This window comes from Sinohyriopsis cumingii, chromosome 3 (assembly GCF_028554795.1).
Source record: "Sinohyriopsis cumingii isolate HCF-2022 chromosome 3, ASM2855479v2, whole genome shotgun sequence".
Classification (NCBI taxonomy): Eukaryota; Metazoa; Mollusca; class Bivalvia; order Unionida; family Unionidae; genus Sinohyriopsis; species Sinohyriopsis cumingii.
This window is the reverse complement of record NC_142963.1, coordinates 52,149,674-52,168,758: the sequence shown is the minus strand read 5'-3', so window position 1 is coordinate 52,168,758 and position 19,085 is coordinate 52,149,674. Positions and strand designations below refer to the sequence as shown.

Genomic DNA, 19,085 nt, shown 5'->3' with positions numbered 1-19,085 from the left:
TCCATGAAGTATTTGAATTCTCATAGTTTGACTCAATCTTTTTATTTATTGTTGATAAGGCAATACCTATCCCCGACACTATTAACAATGATGGGTTTGCGGTTTCGCCGGTTGTAACAATTTAATCCATTGTTAGCAATATAGGAATATAATTCAGCGCGGTTATTATTCTGCTGTAATATTTTCTGGCGCGTCTGATATAATCAAAATTTTGTATGGCAATATTTATAGTATTTAAATAGCTTGTCTCTATCGTTCTCTTGGAGACCAGATGAAATATGACTGAAGTCTATTATTTCTTTTTTCGTCATTATGAAACTGGTTTTGTAATTTTTTCAACAGCCGTAGTAAAAATGTTTTCAGCTGAAACGTTATCAATCAGAGCACTGAACTTTTTATTGGCAATATCGGCAAAAAACTCTCTGTACTCATCATACACATCAGATGAGATATCATGATATCTAATATCTGTTAAAACCGAGGGTGAATATGGAAGTATAAAATGTGTTGGTATTTCAGTGATATCATTAACTCTATTACGATAAATATCTTCTATTTCGTCGATATAACTAACAACAAAACATAACTGACCCAGTTTAAAATATTTAAGCACTAGATGCTACCTGAGATTTGTATAATCTGTTGCAAAACTAAAAATACCGTGGTTATCACCTTCCCTATATCTGGGGGGGGGGGGTAGATTTAGGTATCTAGAAATCAGTTCTTTGATATTGTTGTGTTTGTGTTCTGTCAGTAATTTTACAGCTTCTTTTGTATAGTTTTTCAACGCAATATTTTTAGAACTAGTATGTATTACATAATCTTCCACAGTTTCAGGTTTCGCAGTTGTTATATCGCCAAGCCCTTGATAAATATATCTCGTTCGAAATCATGATATGATTCAATCCTGGACTGAATTCCTGATACTGTGTTTAGTGCAGGAGTAATGAATATACGTTACACTTTTCTATATGACCCGTGAGAGAGTCATATCAAAAGTAGATATACTGTTGTTAGCAGAATAGTGTCAGTACTGTGATCTATTATTTCTAACAGCGTTGTTTCGTCATAATAGTCCGTGACAAGCACACGAATTACTAAACCTTTAGCAAATGTGACCTTGAGCTTACGATTTTTAAGGGATTTATGTTTCCTTGTTTCAGCTAGATTGTCAAGCTCGTCGTGAATCTTCCTTAGTCACTCTTGCTCCGGTTTCTTGCCACCACGAAATTTAGTTTCTACAAGGTTTGATTTATCAATCGTCTGATCATTTTCTTTATTTAGCTCAAGCAGTGTATTTATCAAATATTTTTCAACCTTTAATCGCCGCTCCTCGCAGTCGCTTGCAGGAGAGTATTCAATAATTATATCAAAGGCATAGGGCCGTTGCTAGTAGGAATAGCGGGAAGTCTACTTCCCAATCTGCTGGGAATAGGGCATGGGAGAGGACTAATGCTACCCGATACCAGGATATAGATCACTCTGCGGTCCATCCACTAAACGGCTTTGAGATCCTAGATAAACTTAAAGATGTCAGCGGATTTCAAGGAGTATTTTCAAAAGATGAGTTATCACTTCGCTGTCTGCCAAATGTAGCAAGCTGTGTAATAAATTTCAACGATGGATCTGGCATGCACTGGGTAGCGCTTTATAAAAACATACATATTGATTCTTTTGGGCTACCACCAAGTGATATTATCAAACAGTACGCGTTATTGTCTCAAAAATACCACAAAAAAATCAACTATTCGTCTGATCAGCTTCAACAAGTAGGAAATGCAGCTTGTGGATATTATCCTGTTATGTTTATCTAACAAATGCCCCAGTCCTTTGGACTGGATGCAAATCATTCCGACGGTGATTGTCTGAAATTTATATTACAAATTGCACCTAAACCAAGCCTGGAAAACGAAAAAATTTTAATTTGATCTGACAAGCAAATATAAGAATGACTACATATTGCCTGAAGTGCAGAAGTAAAACGGAAAATACCAATAAAATAATGGAAACTACCAAAATTAACAGACTAATGCCGAAAAGCATTTGTGCTAACTGCGGCCGGAAAAAAAGTATGTTTCTCAAACGTGATTCACTATTACGTGGAGATCAGCGAATGCCAAGAATTTCTAATACTATTTTAGTCGACGATTAAATTATAACCAAAATGCGAGGCCAGTTTGCAAGCAAACTGTGTACGTGTAAAGCTGACCACCATTTGTGTCTCGAGCAAGATAAAATAGTAATGTATTGCCAGTGTTGCAATCCACGGGCTGTAATTGGATCCGGCTTAGATGTTCACAAGTTAATTTGTAAATTACCTAAACCTAAACATGGATGGACCCTGCCATGGCACAGCTATTCAGGTCCATGGTTGTTGTTGTTGTTGTTGTAGGGTTTAACGCCATTTTTCAGCACAAGATAGGCTATACATGGCGGCCAGTATAATTGGTGGAGGAAGAACCCTGGAAAACCCCGAGAAGAACCACCGACCCACCAGGTCCATGGAATCCTCTCGATAAGTAGCTTGATGAAAATGACAATCCTATTCCTGGGGAGGATCCCTACGATCAAGTGGATGAAATCGCAATGCGACATGATATATATTACTGTGACCTTAGTATACTACATCACCTAAGTAATATGAGATCGAAGGGGATTAGAGAACGAATTGATTGCAAGCTGGCGCAGGGTATTATTGTAGCGAAGTTGAAACTGGGGATTGGAAAGCCCCGACTCGGTGAAAATGTACTTTATCATGACTCTCGCACATGAACTTCACAAACCTTAAAAAAAAAAAACGTTTCCTCGACGAAGGGTTATCGCAAACTCACCTGATAATATATGGGCAATAAATCTAGCAGATATTTCACACATTATGATAATAAAAGATGCCTGATGAATACAGTCGATATTTTAAGTAACTACACGTTTAGTGTGCCTGTTACAGATACATGTAAATCTATAATCTATTCATTGAGAGAGAGAGTATTGTCTGCACAAAATGAAAACCGAATGAGGTATGGACAGATCAGGGAGCACAATTTTTAATAAACAATTCGAGCAGTTTCTGGAACAAAACAACATCATCAAATACATCACAGGAAACGGAGGGGAAAGTGTTGTCTGTAGTCGTCGAAAGATTTAATCGTACGCTAAAAGAGAAGATCTACCAACAACTTACAGCCAAAAAAACTAACAGATACGTCGACGATCTGCCAAAGATCGTGTGTGATTATAATAGCACAAAACATAAAACAATTAGAATGTCACCAAATGAAGTTGTAAATAACCCAGTGCTGGCGAACGAAAATATGTACAGAAAACACACGTTTAGCGTGGGTGATAGAGTCAGAATTTCATTAGTGAAGAAAACGTTTGAAATAAGATTCACTCCTAAGTGGTCAGAGGAAGTATTTTCGTGTGGATAACATTTTAACAACAATACCCTTTACGTATCAGCTGAAAGATTTAACGGGAGAAGAAATTATTAGAAGTTATTATGAACAGAAGCAATATAAAGTATGAGTCATAAAGCAAATTACTAATTTTACTAAAATAATCTTTGACATCATAGTGTCTCATGAATGCTGTTTATTATTACGTCTGCTACCGGATATTGGCTAGTTGCTCTGGCTGAGAAACATATACAAATACACAATAAATTCTAACAAAACTATAAATGGAGATATAAGAATAAACAGCACATACCCTAGGTTTATTACAATATATCATGCTGAGGTATTCAAATAAATATGTAGGAAAACTTGACGTCTGAATGTTGAAATAAACACAATTAGAAACCAAAGTTCTTACAAGTAAACTCACAATCATTAAATTAGTAGAACTATTTATGTTATGCTGTCACATCTGTTGGGCGGTTCTGTCATGTTTCTACAATTATAGAGGAGACCATAAGTAAATTGCGTTGTTGTTCAACAATTTTTCAATCAGAAAACTAGACATGTGTCTGTAGAAAACCTGCGCTCTCCCGTTACCTTCTTCAGTGAGTGTGGTGTGAGCAGAAAGGCAAAAAACACTGGCAGGAATTGCTACAGCATTATGTATATGTGCACGTATCTACAAGCAAACGTTACCAGGTGAAACAAAATCAATCAATAAACAAAAAATTTAGAATTTTTTTCTTCCCACGAATGCAAAATTTGGAAGGCACCATAGAATGCAAAGCCCCAAGATATTACATTCTCTGGAATAAGTAAAATGCTGATAAACTATTTTCGATTTTTATGTAAAAATATTTTTTATTTAGAGACCAATAATGCGTCGTGCGCCTCTCCATTACGTCTATAGCAACAGTACTGAGAAAAGCACTTAAACCTGATGGGGGAAGGAGCCAATTACATAAGTTTGAATCTCTAAGTAGGGACTCTTGAAACATATAATTTAGTGCATTATGTACATATCTATTATCTCTGGACATTGAAAACTGTGACGGGGAGGGATTGATAATACAAAACAAGGACCTATATTGGGAAGGTTACTTGAAAAAAATGTCAAGGATCAAAACAACTTATTCAAAACGCAAAAAATGTTTGCTCTCATAATGCATCAGGCATATATCGATTGTGTCATCCTCGCTACAGGCCAATGCATTAAAACTATGAAGAATTGATAACACAAAAGAGGTACCTTAAGCCTTAAGTTAAGGTGACACGGACAGACGAACCGACAAATGAAAGGAAATATAAGTACTATCCAGTGTGCCCTCAGTTATATTAATATATAATAATAATAAATACATGTTATTCAATAGTGTTAATGACAAAAATGGCTTTGGTGGGAGAAGATGAATGAAAGGACAGATCTATAGCTGTGCACACAAACAAATGCTTGGTTAAGCACTAACCCAGCTCGTCACATTCGTCGCTTTGACTAGGCCATTTGCAAGTTGGAATTGAATACGGTTCGTATTTTACAAGCATTTAGTGTAAACCAGTAAGGTAGGAACCTAGTTAAATTATATAATGCATTTACTCATAACGCATTTCACACAGCCGAATCCAAACAGTGGGAAGCGCAGACGGTGTTCCAGTAAACGAGACGTTTCGTCTGTAGGATCGAAACTGATAAACGCGTCATACACCAGATCCGAGTCTATTCCACCAAGCAGGAGAATCCTTCCTTCGTGAATCACCGCACCAAATCCGCATCTGTTAAAATCGGTTATAGTTCCGGCCTCTTCCATTTCATATCCGTCATCGGTTTTTAGAACCTTACCGTTCGGAAAAATGAGGTATATCGTTCTGTTGTACACCACAGCTGACGACATACCCGCAACGGATGGGAGATCTCTGATATGTGTACAGGTCCTTTGCCGAGTGTCATAACACTGCACAGCATCCATCTTGTATCCTTCCCCGTCTATGCCGCCGAAAACATAGATCTTCTCCTGGATAACTGCTATTGAGGCTGACCGAACTGGAAATGCCAGGAATCCATCGTCATTCCACGTGCCAGTGTAAACACCAAATCTTTCAACGCTTATCAATGTACTAAAATCGTTCGCTTCATCAGCATCGTCATCAAATCCTCCAAGAACGTATACAGAATCGCCGACTGCCACCATAGAATGTCTTCTTCTCCCGATAAGCATTCTTCCACAGTTCACCCATTTGTTTTGCGTCGTTGAATAGTACACCATGCCCTGAAGGTTGGAACTTCCACCTGATACAAATATGGCGTTGCCATACGTGCACACAGCAAACTCAACACCAACATCATATGGAAGAGAAGCTAAACGGGACCAAGTCCTGGTGTACAAACTGTAGCAATAAACCTCCTTCATCGCCACACCGGGATGAGTGTTCCCGCCAATACAGATGATAACTTCCTCGTATTCACCATGATTCCTGAACATTAGGCGGGACGAAACAAATTCATGCCGTCTTGCTGGGAGGAGATGGAATCGCTTTGCCTCATCTACGATTGCCTTACAGCCCTCGCTTGCTTTAACCAAGTCATTCCTTTCAATCTTTTCTAGAAGGTATTCCGGCTGAACCAAAGGAAGCCTTAGATTTTCAAACAGCTTTTCCAAATATTGTCGTCTGTTGTCCAAATCATGCTTGAGCCAACGGAATGAGACTTCGCATATCAACTCTTCATTCGGAGTATTAAGATCGTTATCTTGAATTATTGCTAAAACCTCATCACAGTCAAGTAGAAGAAAACCTTCATCGTGACATACATCTGAAAAATTGTTTAACACATACAGCCATGCTTTTTTTGCAAGATAGTGGCACTGGTGGGATGTGGCAAGTTTCCATATTGCTAGACAGTTTTCTGCATCCACTTTATCAGTCATGAAATCTTCGCACCTTTCTTGAAGACATTTGATTTGAAGCATTACAGCAGCTCGCAGAAGACTGTCTGCATTGTCTTCATCAACAATATCCTCTCCAGTGTAAATAAATTTTAAAATCTTTTCAAAAATGTCGGCATCTACTTCCTGTAGCGTCACAACTCCATCATTGCTCTCTCGCATGCCTGAGTGGTACATAACTTCGAAGAAGGGTGACATGGCGGCTAAAACAACACGATGACAGCCGAAAGTCTTCTCCTCGACGACGATCTTGGTGTCTGTGTACTGCTCTGATAGCCATTGTTGCTCAAGTCCCTGACACAAGGCTGTGTGGTATCTCTCTTTCCAGTGCAAACGTTCATCGAATTCATCTGACAGATCCATTTACGTCTTGTCCTCTCGAATTGCAGTTATGTTTTGCCTTCTTTATGATACCTGAAACTGTTTTAAAAAACGGTACAATTTACCAAAGATCTGTTCAGAAATAGGAAGAGAAAAGGTCTGAAGTGCAATGATTCGGACACGATTTATGTTTTGGATTGTTTGTTTTTCTGTGTAGAAACGCCACTTAACCAGCTCATGATAGGCAATACAACGACCAGCATATTTGGTGGAGGAAGAACTTGGTAAGAACCAGCGACCAGCAAAAAGGGGCTGGCAATTTTTTCTCAATGACTCACGTTGGCGAAGCCGAGACTACTCAAACTTACACGGACAAAGGTCAGACGTGAGTGATATCTAATGATAAGCGCCTTAAAACCACTCGTGCATCCAGGGCCCCATACGATTGAAAACATGGACTGAGCCATCAGAATATTTGATACCCCGTGTTACCTCACAATCTCCTCTGTATCACAGACACACACACACACACACACACACATGACACTACCTTGGTACTTGCAACTTAATGTAGAGTTCAAGTTGGAAAGAAGAACAACATCATAATGCACACGATAAATGATCGTAATTTACTTCACATAGTTTCGTTGAGACATTCTGAGATGTAGGCATAATTAAATATTAGCAATGCTCGCAATAATGGTTTGAAAATGAAAGTTATGGGTAAGTGGTTGGAGGTAGAAGCTTCCTTTATATGATGTCTTGTGTTGTACTACATGTTTGAGTGTATTTATAATGTCTGTCGGTATATCTATCGGCGACTTGGTTTTAATTAAATCTATACTGTCAGAGTAACTTTGGTGTTACTGCTAAATGGGATCACTGGGTTTTGGTATTAGGAGTTAAGCAACAATTGCAAATTTCAGGGTCCCGAGTGGCCGAGTGGTCTAAAGCGCTCAAAGTTACGGATCATTGCCATCTCACCTCTGTCTGCGTGGGTTCGAGTCTCCGATTCGGCCAATGTGGGTATGTGAGTAAGCTTGCCAGTAGCTTCTCGTGGGTCGGTGGTTCTTTCTGGGGTTTTCCCGTTGTCTTCCTCCACCATTAATACTGGCCGCCATGAATAGCCTATCATGTGCTGAAAAATGGCGTTAAACCATACAACAACAACAACAATTGCAAATTTTGATATGTTAAGTTTTCTAATACTCCAACTGTCCAATTTTATTAACACATTTCGTAACCATCATTAAGTTTAATAGTTGTAAATCCAAGTATATATATATATATATATATATATATATATATATATATATATATATATATATATATATATATATATATACAAAATTTTGCCCTGAAAAACTAATCTATCTCCCAGTTCTTTCTCCCCAGATAAACCCATGTGTAAACTTACAATAAACAATATTAAAAAGGAGTTAGTTGAACATTATGAAAAGTTTTATTTTTAATTACTTGAGGGCAGTGAAAAATTACAATATTATAAATTCATTAAAAAAGACTCTTGAAAAATGGCTAATTACAAGGCACAATAATAGCTTTCTCCAAAGTCTTACACAGATAAGATCATGCGCATAAAGGACGCATGCGATTCAAGTTAAGATATCGACAAAGACTTCGATGCTCTCAAAGGAGAAAGAAAAAGAAAAAATGCTGTAACAGACTGCCCATAATTTATAGCGTCAGTTGCTGGTTAATTTATATATGAAATGTTCTGTGCTAGAGAAGCAGCAGCTAACTGATACATCCATCATACAGATATTTGTTAGTAATATAACACATGAGGAAAATACGTTTGTGACGGAATACTTTTTCACACATTGTTTATGATAGCACGAGGACGAGAGTATACAAGCCCGTGCCTAAAATTATTTATAGTTGTACATATATAAAACTTCAGTATACTTATAATTGTTATATTTTTAATTGATGTGCAACTTCTTAATGATGTTCATACAATGTGAAATAAAGTTTATTTAAATCTACTTCAATGTGTGGATAAGACGAGAATATAATGAGGTGTTTTTAATATACATGTTATGACATACCACACGTACTCGCATATATGCTCATTCATGCAACAACACAGATTCTGATCTGCTGTAGCGAAATGCGCCTACATATCAGGATCTATGTTGTTTGCTCTACTGATTACTCCTAACAAACTGTACATACCCAGATCTGTTGTGCATTGTGCGACTGCAGATTTGGATCTGTGCAATTTGCAGTTTCATTCGCCTTATAAGCGAGTACAGACGGTAAATTATTTTTCTCGCTCTGTCAAGATTGGGAGCTCCACCGATGTTCAAATAAAGACTAATCTTATGACGGTTTTTTCCGCAATTCATATCATGTAACCTGGTACAGGAATTACATCCCAGACTGAACAATATTAAGGACGACTATGTAATCTTTAGGGTGGGAGTTTTTATGTTAATATTTGTTTCTTTTATCTTCAGATAACATTTTGTTTCAACTAATATTATGGACTAAATTAGTTCTTTTTTTTTTCTTCGTACAAATCAGAGCCATATTATTTATGATAAAACTGGGACCGGAATTTTGAAAACAAAGCAAAATATACTGATATATACCTTATCATTTAAAAACAAATTATACTTTATTTAAATAGTAACCTGATTTAGAAAATTGAATCACAATACTTGTCATCCATGCCAGTTCGGATCGGTGCACGTACATTGTATGATAGTGGCCAAAGTGGGGTGGGGTGGGGTGGTAGTAGTGAGAAATCGTGTGAAAAAAATGGTGGTTGTGGAGTAGTCTAATGTTAGGTTTCGACTAGTTTTACGTACCACATAGGTTTTCACCCCACCCAACCCCTTACAGACAGGTGTTCTGAATATTATTACCTCGTGTCAGTATACGAATGCTGTCACCCATACGTTTCTCAGGGGCCCCGAGTGGCCGAGTGGTCTAAAGCGCTCTCCGTTACGGATCACTGCCATCTCACCTCTGTCTGCGTGGGTTCGAGTCTCGGATTCGGCTAATGTGGGTATCTGAGAAAGCTTGCCAGTATCTTCTCGTGGGTCGGTGGTTCTTTCCGGGGTTTTCCCGGGTTCTTCCTCCACCATTAATACTGGCCGCCATGTATAGCCTATCGTGTGCTGAAAAATGGCGTTAAACCCTACAACAACAACAACAACGTTTCTCAATTTCGTTTTAGCTCTGTCATTTCTGGATTCAATTTGCATGGCGAATAATGTTCCACTATTTATCTGTACTCATAAAAGACAGAGAAAACGATCCCTAATCCAGAAGTTTGGTTGACAAATTCCGTTTGAGATAGATCTTAAACACCGATGACAGACTGTCGGAACATCCTTATTATTATTTCTATTGTTACTGCCTTGCTCCCTCCCGCGCATGGTATTTTCGATCCATCTTACTTTTGAAGTCGTTATGATTTTCTTAAGCGGCAATAACCACATTTAACTGAATAGAATGTGAGATCCATTATTAATATGATGGATCCTTTTAGAGCATACATGAATGTTTACTCCGTATTGACATCATAATACTTAAGTCGTTGCCTTACCTCTCTTATTAAAGCACAGTTCGTCCAGTCAGCCATATAACACTTCACATGTATATAATACCGTTGAGCTAAGCACAGAGAAATGAGCTGTTGACTTTTTTTTAACCATTGTGGTTCATTTTTTTTTTTTCTCTACGGCGTAATGAACTTGAATCAGTGTGCCTTTCAAGCCAAGCATTGCATGTTGGATCATGTCATCGGTGCTGTAAAGGGAGGTAAGCTAATCTTTATGAAATGACTTGGTCAATACAAGGTTATTTCCCAAAACTGTTCCTTAAAAAGCATAATTATCAACATCGGAATGTATTACATTCAAACAGCGATTTACAAGTTATGATCTTACTAAGCATAAATCTTTTCTGCAACTATTGTAAAGTTTCGCCCCTTCTGTTTTGACTTACACGAAGTTTGCAGGTTTTACGGGTCGAGTTTTAAATTTATCCTTGGATTATTTGAAAAATTCCCATAGGTAACACTTTATGCATATGGAAGGACTGAATATTGATTTTAAAATCTGAATTCATTTTCTCTCAGACAAAATCTTAAGAATATCTCCGGATCCTACGAATGAAGGAAGATCCTCATTTGAGATTTGGACATTACTAATCGTTCACATAGTAAAACCACACGAAATTATGTGTGTGTGTGTGTGTGTGTGTGTGTGTGTGATTTGGATTTTTAACGTAGGAGTCATATCGCTACGATGTCTGCAGTGTGCAGTTTAGTTATGTCTAGCACTGGGGCATCATGCCGCAGACATGGAGCATCATATCCCACCCAGTCACATTATCCTGACACCCGGTCGACCAGTCCTTACACTGACCTCTTAATGCTGAGCGCCAAGCGGGGCAGCTGTTAGTACCATTTCTTAAAAGTCTTTTTTGGTATAACTCAGCCGGGGTTCGAACACGCGACCTCCCGCATCCAAGGAGGACGCTCAGACCTTTTAGGTCACCGGAGCAGTCGGAATTTATGATTTACATTGATTGAACAGTTTTTTTTTTAAAAGAAACGTATATACGCATGTATGTCTGTCATTATGCAGGCATGCATGTAGGTAGGTAAACGTCGGTTTCTTTGCTCTACGCTTTTCTTTCATTCTTTTAACTTGTATATTTAGGTATGGATTTTATTTAATGACAAGCCATTACAAATCATAAAGTAAAATGTCTTTGCATTGAATGACTGATTCTCATTTTGGAGGTTATGATTTGCTCAAGTAACAAACGACCTGCTAAAGAAGACCGATTATATGAATATCCTTGCGAGTCTCCATTTGGACTGTTGTTGTTGTATTTAAAATTCTCCATATTGCAATTTTCTTCTTCAAATTGGTTTTTATTTGTGGACGGTGTGGAGGCTAAAGGCAGATTGACATAACCGTAAAAGAAAATGAAACCTTGTTCTGCGTGATAAGCAGCGATTATGACAGGAAATCAAACAATACAGACCATCTACTTACGATGCTGTCCAGTGCCTTGTGTAACACATTTTAAATCTACATTTATATTCACATATATCATTTGTCTCATTTCATATCTCAATTTGCTCAATTTTGAAAGACATATTTCGTAACTTTAACTTCATTTGTTACACAGCAGTGACAAGGTTACATTGATCTATTCAAGTCAATTAAGAAAGGTACGTAAGTATTCGTCACAGACAATGTGAGTTTTGGGAGTATACTCCCTTGCATTGGATCCACATATATTAGGAGCTCCTCAGATAACGACGGTAGTCTGGGTAACATAACTCCAACTCCACAACACCCTCAACCCTCTAACCAAACCAAAACAAAACAAACAAACCCCACTAGCAAATAGGGCTACTTTGCAGCAACAGAACATAAAATAAGAATGACGAAATTAAAACAGACATCACAAAGAATGAGAACAGATGAAACAAAATATTAACAATAACACAGCTACGTTAGAAAACTACTGTATATACGAAGTCAAAATTTACATACATGCACAATGGAAAAAAAAACTATTGGTACCGTGATACATTTAATGCCAACTTGCCAATTAGTTAAAATGGTTCACATCAATGGTTAATCGGAACTTGTCGGCTCTGGCAGAACCAAGAGCGGATTATTCGCTGCTGACCAGCCGGCCTAATTGGCAAGCCTACGTTATGGGCCGGTACCTGGTAAACTCTGTGTCTCCCGATTAGTGAGTCGTTTAGCGGAATGCATAGCAGAAGGTGGAAATGTGACTATTGGGCATTACGTCTACAAACAAAGAATATCGAAAATAAGAAACATCCATATTAAAATTAAAATTTAATTAACATGTCAAGAAATGTTGTTAAATATTTTCCCGGAAAATGTCACATCGTCTTGACCACATGTAACGATTGGAACAGCGAAACGACTTGACAGAAAATACCGTGGATATTCCGATTGCATATTTGTCGGGTTAAGCCGAGATGTAGCGATTGAAAGCGATGTTTGAAAATACTCATTCAGTGAAAGAACCAATCACTGAAGCAATCACGATCAAATCGCATTCACTCTGAAGTAGAGCGGAAGTAGATCTTTAGAACGTTCGCCTGTGTGTGGAAGACACGAAGCAACGGATAAACTTTTTGCAAAATTGACCCTTCAGAATCAGTAAGGTTGCTTAAATGGTAATGGATGAAAGGTGTGGAGTGTTTTGTTTACAGTAGTGTACGTTATGAGTGACTGAATGCGTAGATAGTATCGGAAAATTAGATCAGAGACATCGAGGGGTCAGATTGTGACCGGCGATAGTTAGTTACCTTGTGTTATATGGTGAGTGTACACATTAGTTTCCACAGAATCAAGTGCCTGTGAATGTGGCGGACGATCCAAACGAAAATATCGGATTAAAAAGGTAAACGAGATTTTACAACTATTTCTACAATGATTTTCGATACTTCCAGTATTAAATAAGAGGACTACTCAATTTATTGGATCATATGCAAGGAATATGTTCAAATTGTTGATATTAGGCTAAAAGAGCGCCGGGCGTGAATCACACCCGGCTTGCTCCATTGACACGTATATGCTCATACCCTGTCCACGAGGTAGGAGTAAGGGTACTAATATTAGTACTATACTTTCACTAAGATGAATGATGTTAGTTCTCTGCAGTGGCATGAGCATCAGAAGTGTGACGCAGTTGTCAACGAAGCACAGATTATTTCCCATAATGAGGCGCACTAGTGGCAGTGTCACCTGTTTAAATTGTCCAGGATGTCTTAAACAATGCCCCGATTATAACGTATTGTCCAAAAGAGCATCCAATTTTGCATTGATACCAGTAGGGTGCCAATGTACCTATCCGCCTACCAACATAGTGGTTTGTCATTAAATATGTTTGTTCACCAATTCTTTAGTAGTCAAACTAAAGAGCATGCGTTATCAGGGTGGCAACACTAAAGTATGATATCTTAGTTGCTTAATAATTAAGATATCAATAAATAATTGCACAATAAGTTGAATTATAAAGGAGTAAAATAGTTAAAGACGGAAGGTAAAAGGAAAAGAAAGATAAAAGTAAGACCTAGAGAGCAATTCATGGTGATATTGAATACCTTTGCAGTCTCCCCATGAGGCTGATACCAGTTTTCTCCTGACTTTGTAATAAATAGCATTTACTTTGTTTTAAGTGTTCTTATTTTCTCAAGTTAACATCTGAAAATGTATGCTTGAGATAAAATGCCATAACTCTCCAACCCCACCTCACATTGGTACCCAGCTGTTCATTCAACAACTGTCAGATTAAGAATGCTGCCATTAAGACACCAGGTTAAAGAAATTATGGACATTCTTCAAGCCTTTCTCAGTAACACTTCTGGATATTACCCCGTACAGCTAGTAGGTTACTTAAAATAACTAGACTGGGAGTTACAAAGGTCGCTACGCACTTTTAATCGGTGCCTGCCACATCTCCGTTGTGTAAGAGAAATATATTTGAATGAGACTGCTGAGCAATTAAGATATCAAAAACTAATTGCGTAATAAGTTAAATTATAAAGAAGTAAAATAGTTAAAGAGGAAAATAAAAAGGAAAGAAAGATAAAAGTAAAAATAAAATATACATGTAGAATATACAAGCAAAAACTAAGACAAAATCCTGTTGCATAAAAGGAACAATTATTAGACCATATGAAAGACAGCTAATATCCCAAATGATCTTTGTTATAAAACGACCCCCCTCCCCCATGCAAAAGACAACAACCACCCAACCCCCCTCCAAAAAGACCGGAAGGAAGTCGATAGGCTGCAGCATGCTAGTATTGACGTATCGGACCTTTAATACGCTAGCAATGATGTCAAGCGTCCTATCTCTTCTATGAAGTAGATGGAGAAGGGGGAGGATCGTGTGGCGGAGAAGGGTGTATTTCTAATAATTGAAAGACATAATAAAGAATGTTTCCTGGTTCTTTGCTTACTGTATCACCCCCACCCACCCACAAAGAACTCCTACTCAGAACATACAACTTTTATCTCCAAGTCAGATTGTCCTACCTGGTAGTCCGGTTTACTAAGTAGAAGCATTATGGGAATTTTTGAATTTTCTTACTAATTTATGTTAAAACCCTCTATACCCGATGACTTTACAATTAAATACACACGTGAATGCATGATTTCTGCGCATGCGAGCCCTGATGAGCGTTGCAACCCAACCGAGCGATGTTATTATGTTAGGTGCCACAGTTAGGCCAATGCACTGCTATTGATTGTGACAATACTGCATGTACTTCATTTGACAGATATTCATTTTGTGTGAGACTATAAGATTACAATAATATGATTATTAATCATAGCTAAACTTGTATAAAAATATTCTGCTGACACTATTTTCTTTGTGTGAGAATATTTTATAAAGATTGTGGCTTTATTTCTATGAACGATATTTCGTAGAGATTCTGTAAGAATATTGTATATCACATAATGGCAGAAGACATCACCGATTGATACATATAGAATTTTGGAATGATATATGAATGTGTCAAATAGGGGAAAATTATTACCCAAACAATAGCACGTTTCTAACGTGATATACAATATTTAATTGCTATTTTTCTTGTACGTATTTGTTGAATAGACTCAACATTGTTGTATATATTGTTTTTTAATAAGAGCATCGGGATAAATTAGTCGAGATCGGGATTTGTATTGGAAGAACAATAACATAAACTCAGTCAAGCTTATCATAAAATAAACTGGGAAAATAACATTGTATTGTGTTGTGCAAGAAAACTTCAAGTCGCTCGCGTTGATTAGGCTACTCAGTAGAGATAGTGAAGTGAGTAGTGAAGACGCCAGTGATGGCTTTGAAATATTTAGTGAAAACACTAGCAGCATCAACGATCACCAAACATAAATTGATTAGAACGATGTCTTCGTCCAGAGTACAGTGATTTGGTTAAATACTGAATTGAATAAAATAATTTTTAAGTATGAAAATAAATTTGACGGCAATCCTCGGTTGATGGGGAGTAGTCTAAAGGTTTCCCCGAGTTTGGAAATTTGCTATCATAGAAAAGTATTTGACAGCGAATGGTCATATAATCAAATACTAACCACTGAGGACATTTCTATAACCATATATTTTCTGTAACCAGAACACACGTTTGCAGTAAAGTACACAACATTCGAGAACACAGATTATCTATAACAAAACAGCGATGGTTACATAGTGGTACTGTGCACTCCTGGACAATAAAGCCACTGAGGCAGTCAGTGATGAAATTGATCAAAAGTATGCAGAGATCCTCGAGAAGTTTGATAAATGCTCCAGAGGAGGCTCAGGATGGATGCTTTGAAGATGCCTAAGGTTCAGATTAATAGTTCTCCGTATTAACCTTTTCGCCGATCGAGTTATATTCCAACACCAGCGTATATTCCACCAGAGTCAGTAATCAGGCGGATAAATACTGACAACCAGTGTTTTGAATGGGCGCTCTTGTGCTGGCTGGATCTCGCGAACTATTAGAAAGAACAATCTAGAAAATACAAACGAAGCCTAGACCGACTTAAGTTTGGAAATACTGAATTTCCTGTACAAGTTACCAATAATCAATCAGTACGTTTGAGCAACTCAGACTTGTCGTCGCTGTGAATATCCTTGTTAAGAATAAAGATCTGCAGCCAATTTGACAATCCAAGGTAAGATGCGAGCAGTTTAGTATTGATTTTCTATTGTTGAGCAAAATGGACGGTTCACTGGTCCGGAAAAATTATGAGTGGATAAAGGATTTTCCACGAGGTATACCAACATAGCAAGGAAAATGGTAAACAGACGTATCTTGCTTTTATTTAGCATGTAATAGTTGCTCGCCGACTATGAGTTTTACCGTGGCGGAAACAGTAAGAAACCACGGAGGACAAGAATGCCAGAACCCATACAAATACAATAAAATTTACCACATTTCAGCAGCAAAAGAAAGTCCCATATATCATCTATGTGGACATTGAATGATTGGTCATTCCTGTGGACACCTCAGAGGTTCCGTTGAATATGATGTAAGTGGCCGAACATGTGCCGCAGGTTTTGCCGAACTGTAGTCCAATGCGACGGAGCGAGTGAGACATCGATATTATATCGTGCCTAGGGCGCCAGTGCCCCAAACAAGGTAGATGTGTTACTTAAATCGTTCGAGGGTACAGTGAAATGGATCCAACGGCAGCTCTCCCAGCTCACAGATGGGATTTTGACCAATGATGACGCACCTGATTTTTCCGATGTTACTCGTTGTTGGATCTGTGATCTCGCTTACAGCTCCACTGATGAAAAAGTTGGCGATCACTGTCACATCACAGGTGCGTGCAGTGGTGTTACACACATCACATGCAACCTACAACTGTGAATTTATCCAAAGAAATTAAAAAGTTCCGGTTGTGCTTTATAATCTACACGGGTTTGTTATCCACTTAATGCAAGCAACTGCAACGGCATCGAATGCACCAATAAATGTCACTCCCAAAAGCATGGACATACATAACATTTAGGTTAGGGCAGCTGTAATCGATGGATTCTTTACATTTTTTAAACTCCCACTCATCACCAATCTTCTGAACAACCTTACAGCGAAAAGTAATGATCGTTTTAAGATTACTCGCCAATACAACATTACTTTTCATGAAGCATTAAATTACAAACCAATTTACTTGTACGGACCAGACTCCACTGAATATTAATCCCGCGGATGAAGACATTCATAAATATTTACACGAGTACAACAGCGACATCGACTATAGATATTTGTTTGAAGTCGATTTTGGAGTATCCAGACGAACTTCACCAAACCTACAATGAATATCCGCTGTTTTCGGAAGCGTTGGAAGTGCCACGTGAGTGGATGTCACCATACCAGTGTGAGATTGTGGACGAATCCGTGCGTAAATTTATTGAATGCGCCAATCTTGTTCCAGATCTTCGGACTTAAAACAACATACGCTCGGAAATTAAGTTTTTCTTATCCGTGTCTGTTATTGCTTTTACCTCCTATAAGTGAACTGTATCCACCATCAAATAGCATGTTAGCGACCACCGAAAGCAATCGAGGTTTTCGTATCTAATTTGATGATCCACCTAGTGATTCTTTCTTCCCGACTTCTGGACTGTTAACATTCAAATCGTGGAAGAGATCTACATCAGCACGTTGAAGTGCATGGATATGATTTGATGCTTGACATTGCGAGATAATTTCGGTAATACGCAGAATGGACGTTGTCTATAGCGTCTTCTCCAGACACTGCATGATTGTTAGAGTCCATTCGTATATCCAACCGTCCCCCAGTCTTGCAATAACTGTATCCAAGGATATGCTTCTCCCCAAGGATATTTACTCCATGTTCTCTCGGGTAGCTTTTATATTTACTTGTTTAAACCTGAGCTGGATTTGCTGTACGGGCTTTCCGGCATCAAAGAACACACTGAGGGCACGATTGTCATACAAAATTGATGATCAACATGGCATTACAAGAGATATAAAGCGAACTTTACCACCACTGATTTCTCTACACAGGCATATCCTAGATCAGGATTGCACGTGACACGATTCCAAACTCAGTTTTGCGTTGATCATTGATCCAACCTGATTCGGATAACACTCATCTTTTATTAAATCTAATCATAAGATGGTTAATATGGGACCAATGTACGTGATTGCGCTGTGGGTGGACGACCAACCATGTTATAATGTACTTAAGATTTTATGGAATCGTTTGCAAAATCGAAGACTTCGTAATCGTTAACCATTGATTTCTTTTCCACAATCGACGGAGCTCCTATCATTAACGACCTCGAACCGATCGCAAATAATCTTTTGTACGACGATGCGATGCATGAACACCAAAGAAACACCGCTAAAATATTTTCAGGGAGGCTGATATAAAAACAGAGATATGGTCTATGTTACACAACAATACGCACACGTGCCTAACATGCTTTGTGACAGCTGCCACATGCTAATGGTATTTCGTATCATTAACACACGTGGTCTCGCAAACATTTGTTGGACTTGGTGTGCCACCAACCATTCGTAGGAGGAGTTTTGGAATATGTCCACTAGCGATGCTCTAGCAGAAGCTGCTGATGGACGTCATAAAGCTGCGCAAGATCAACTAGAACTTCTAAACTAATATATCGATGCATGTAAACGTGTTAAAGATCTGCTACAGTCGCGACATATGGCATGGGGATATCTCACAGCAGGTTTTGAACAAACATTTGCACCGCTGATCTAACCAATAAAAGAGGTTGTAGCCAAGATCGCGGAAACTGTGGAACAAGTGAAAAAAATGCTAGCAACGCTGTCGAGATAATAGATACACAACGACGACCTTGTCCAATTAGGCGTGCACCATAACAA

The 19,085-nt window shown here is 38.2% G+C and overlaps 1 protein-coding gene across 1 annotated transcript; it reads right to left on the bottom strand.

The window, feature by feature from the left end:
- Positions 1–3,533: 3,533 nt before the first annotated feature.
- Positions 3,534–10,492, bottom strand: LOC149802850 (kelch-like protein 24). The gene is made up of 2 exons (XM_089952307.1): positions 10,236–10,492; positions 3,534–6,757 (listed from the first exon to the last, which is right to left on the bottom strand). The coding sequence occupies exon 2, from the start codon at positions 6,698–6,700 to the stop codon at positions 4,976–4,978; it is 1,725 nt and encodes a 574-aa protein (XP_089808433.1). The 5' UTR covers positions 6,701–6,757; positions 10,236–10,492; the 3' UTR covers positions 3,534–4,975.
- Between the last annotated feature and the right edge of the window lie 8,593 nt (positions 10,493–19,085).

Excerpts from the sequence above, each read along its gene's own strand:
- LOC149802850 (XM_089952307.1), bottom strand. The coding sequence starts at position 6,700 with ATGGATCTGTCAGATGAATTCGATGAACGTTTGCACTGGAAAGAGAGA.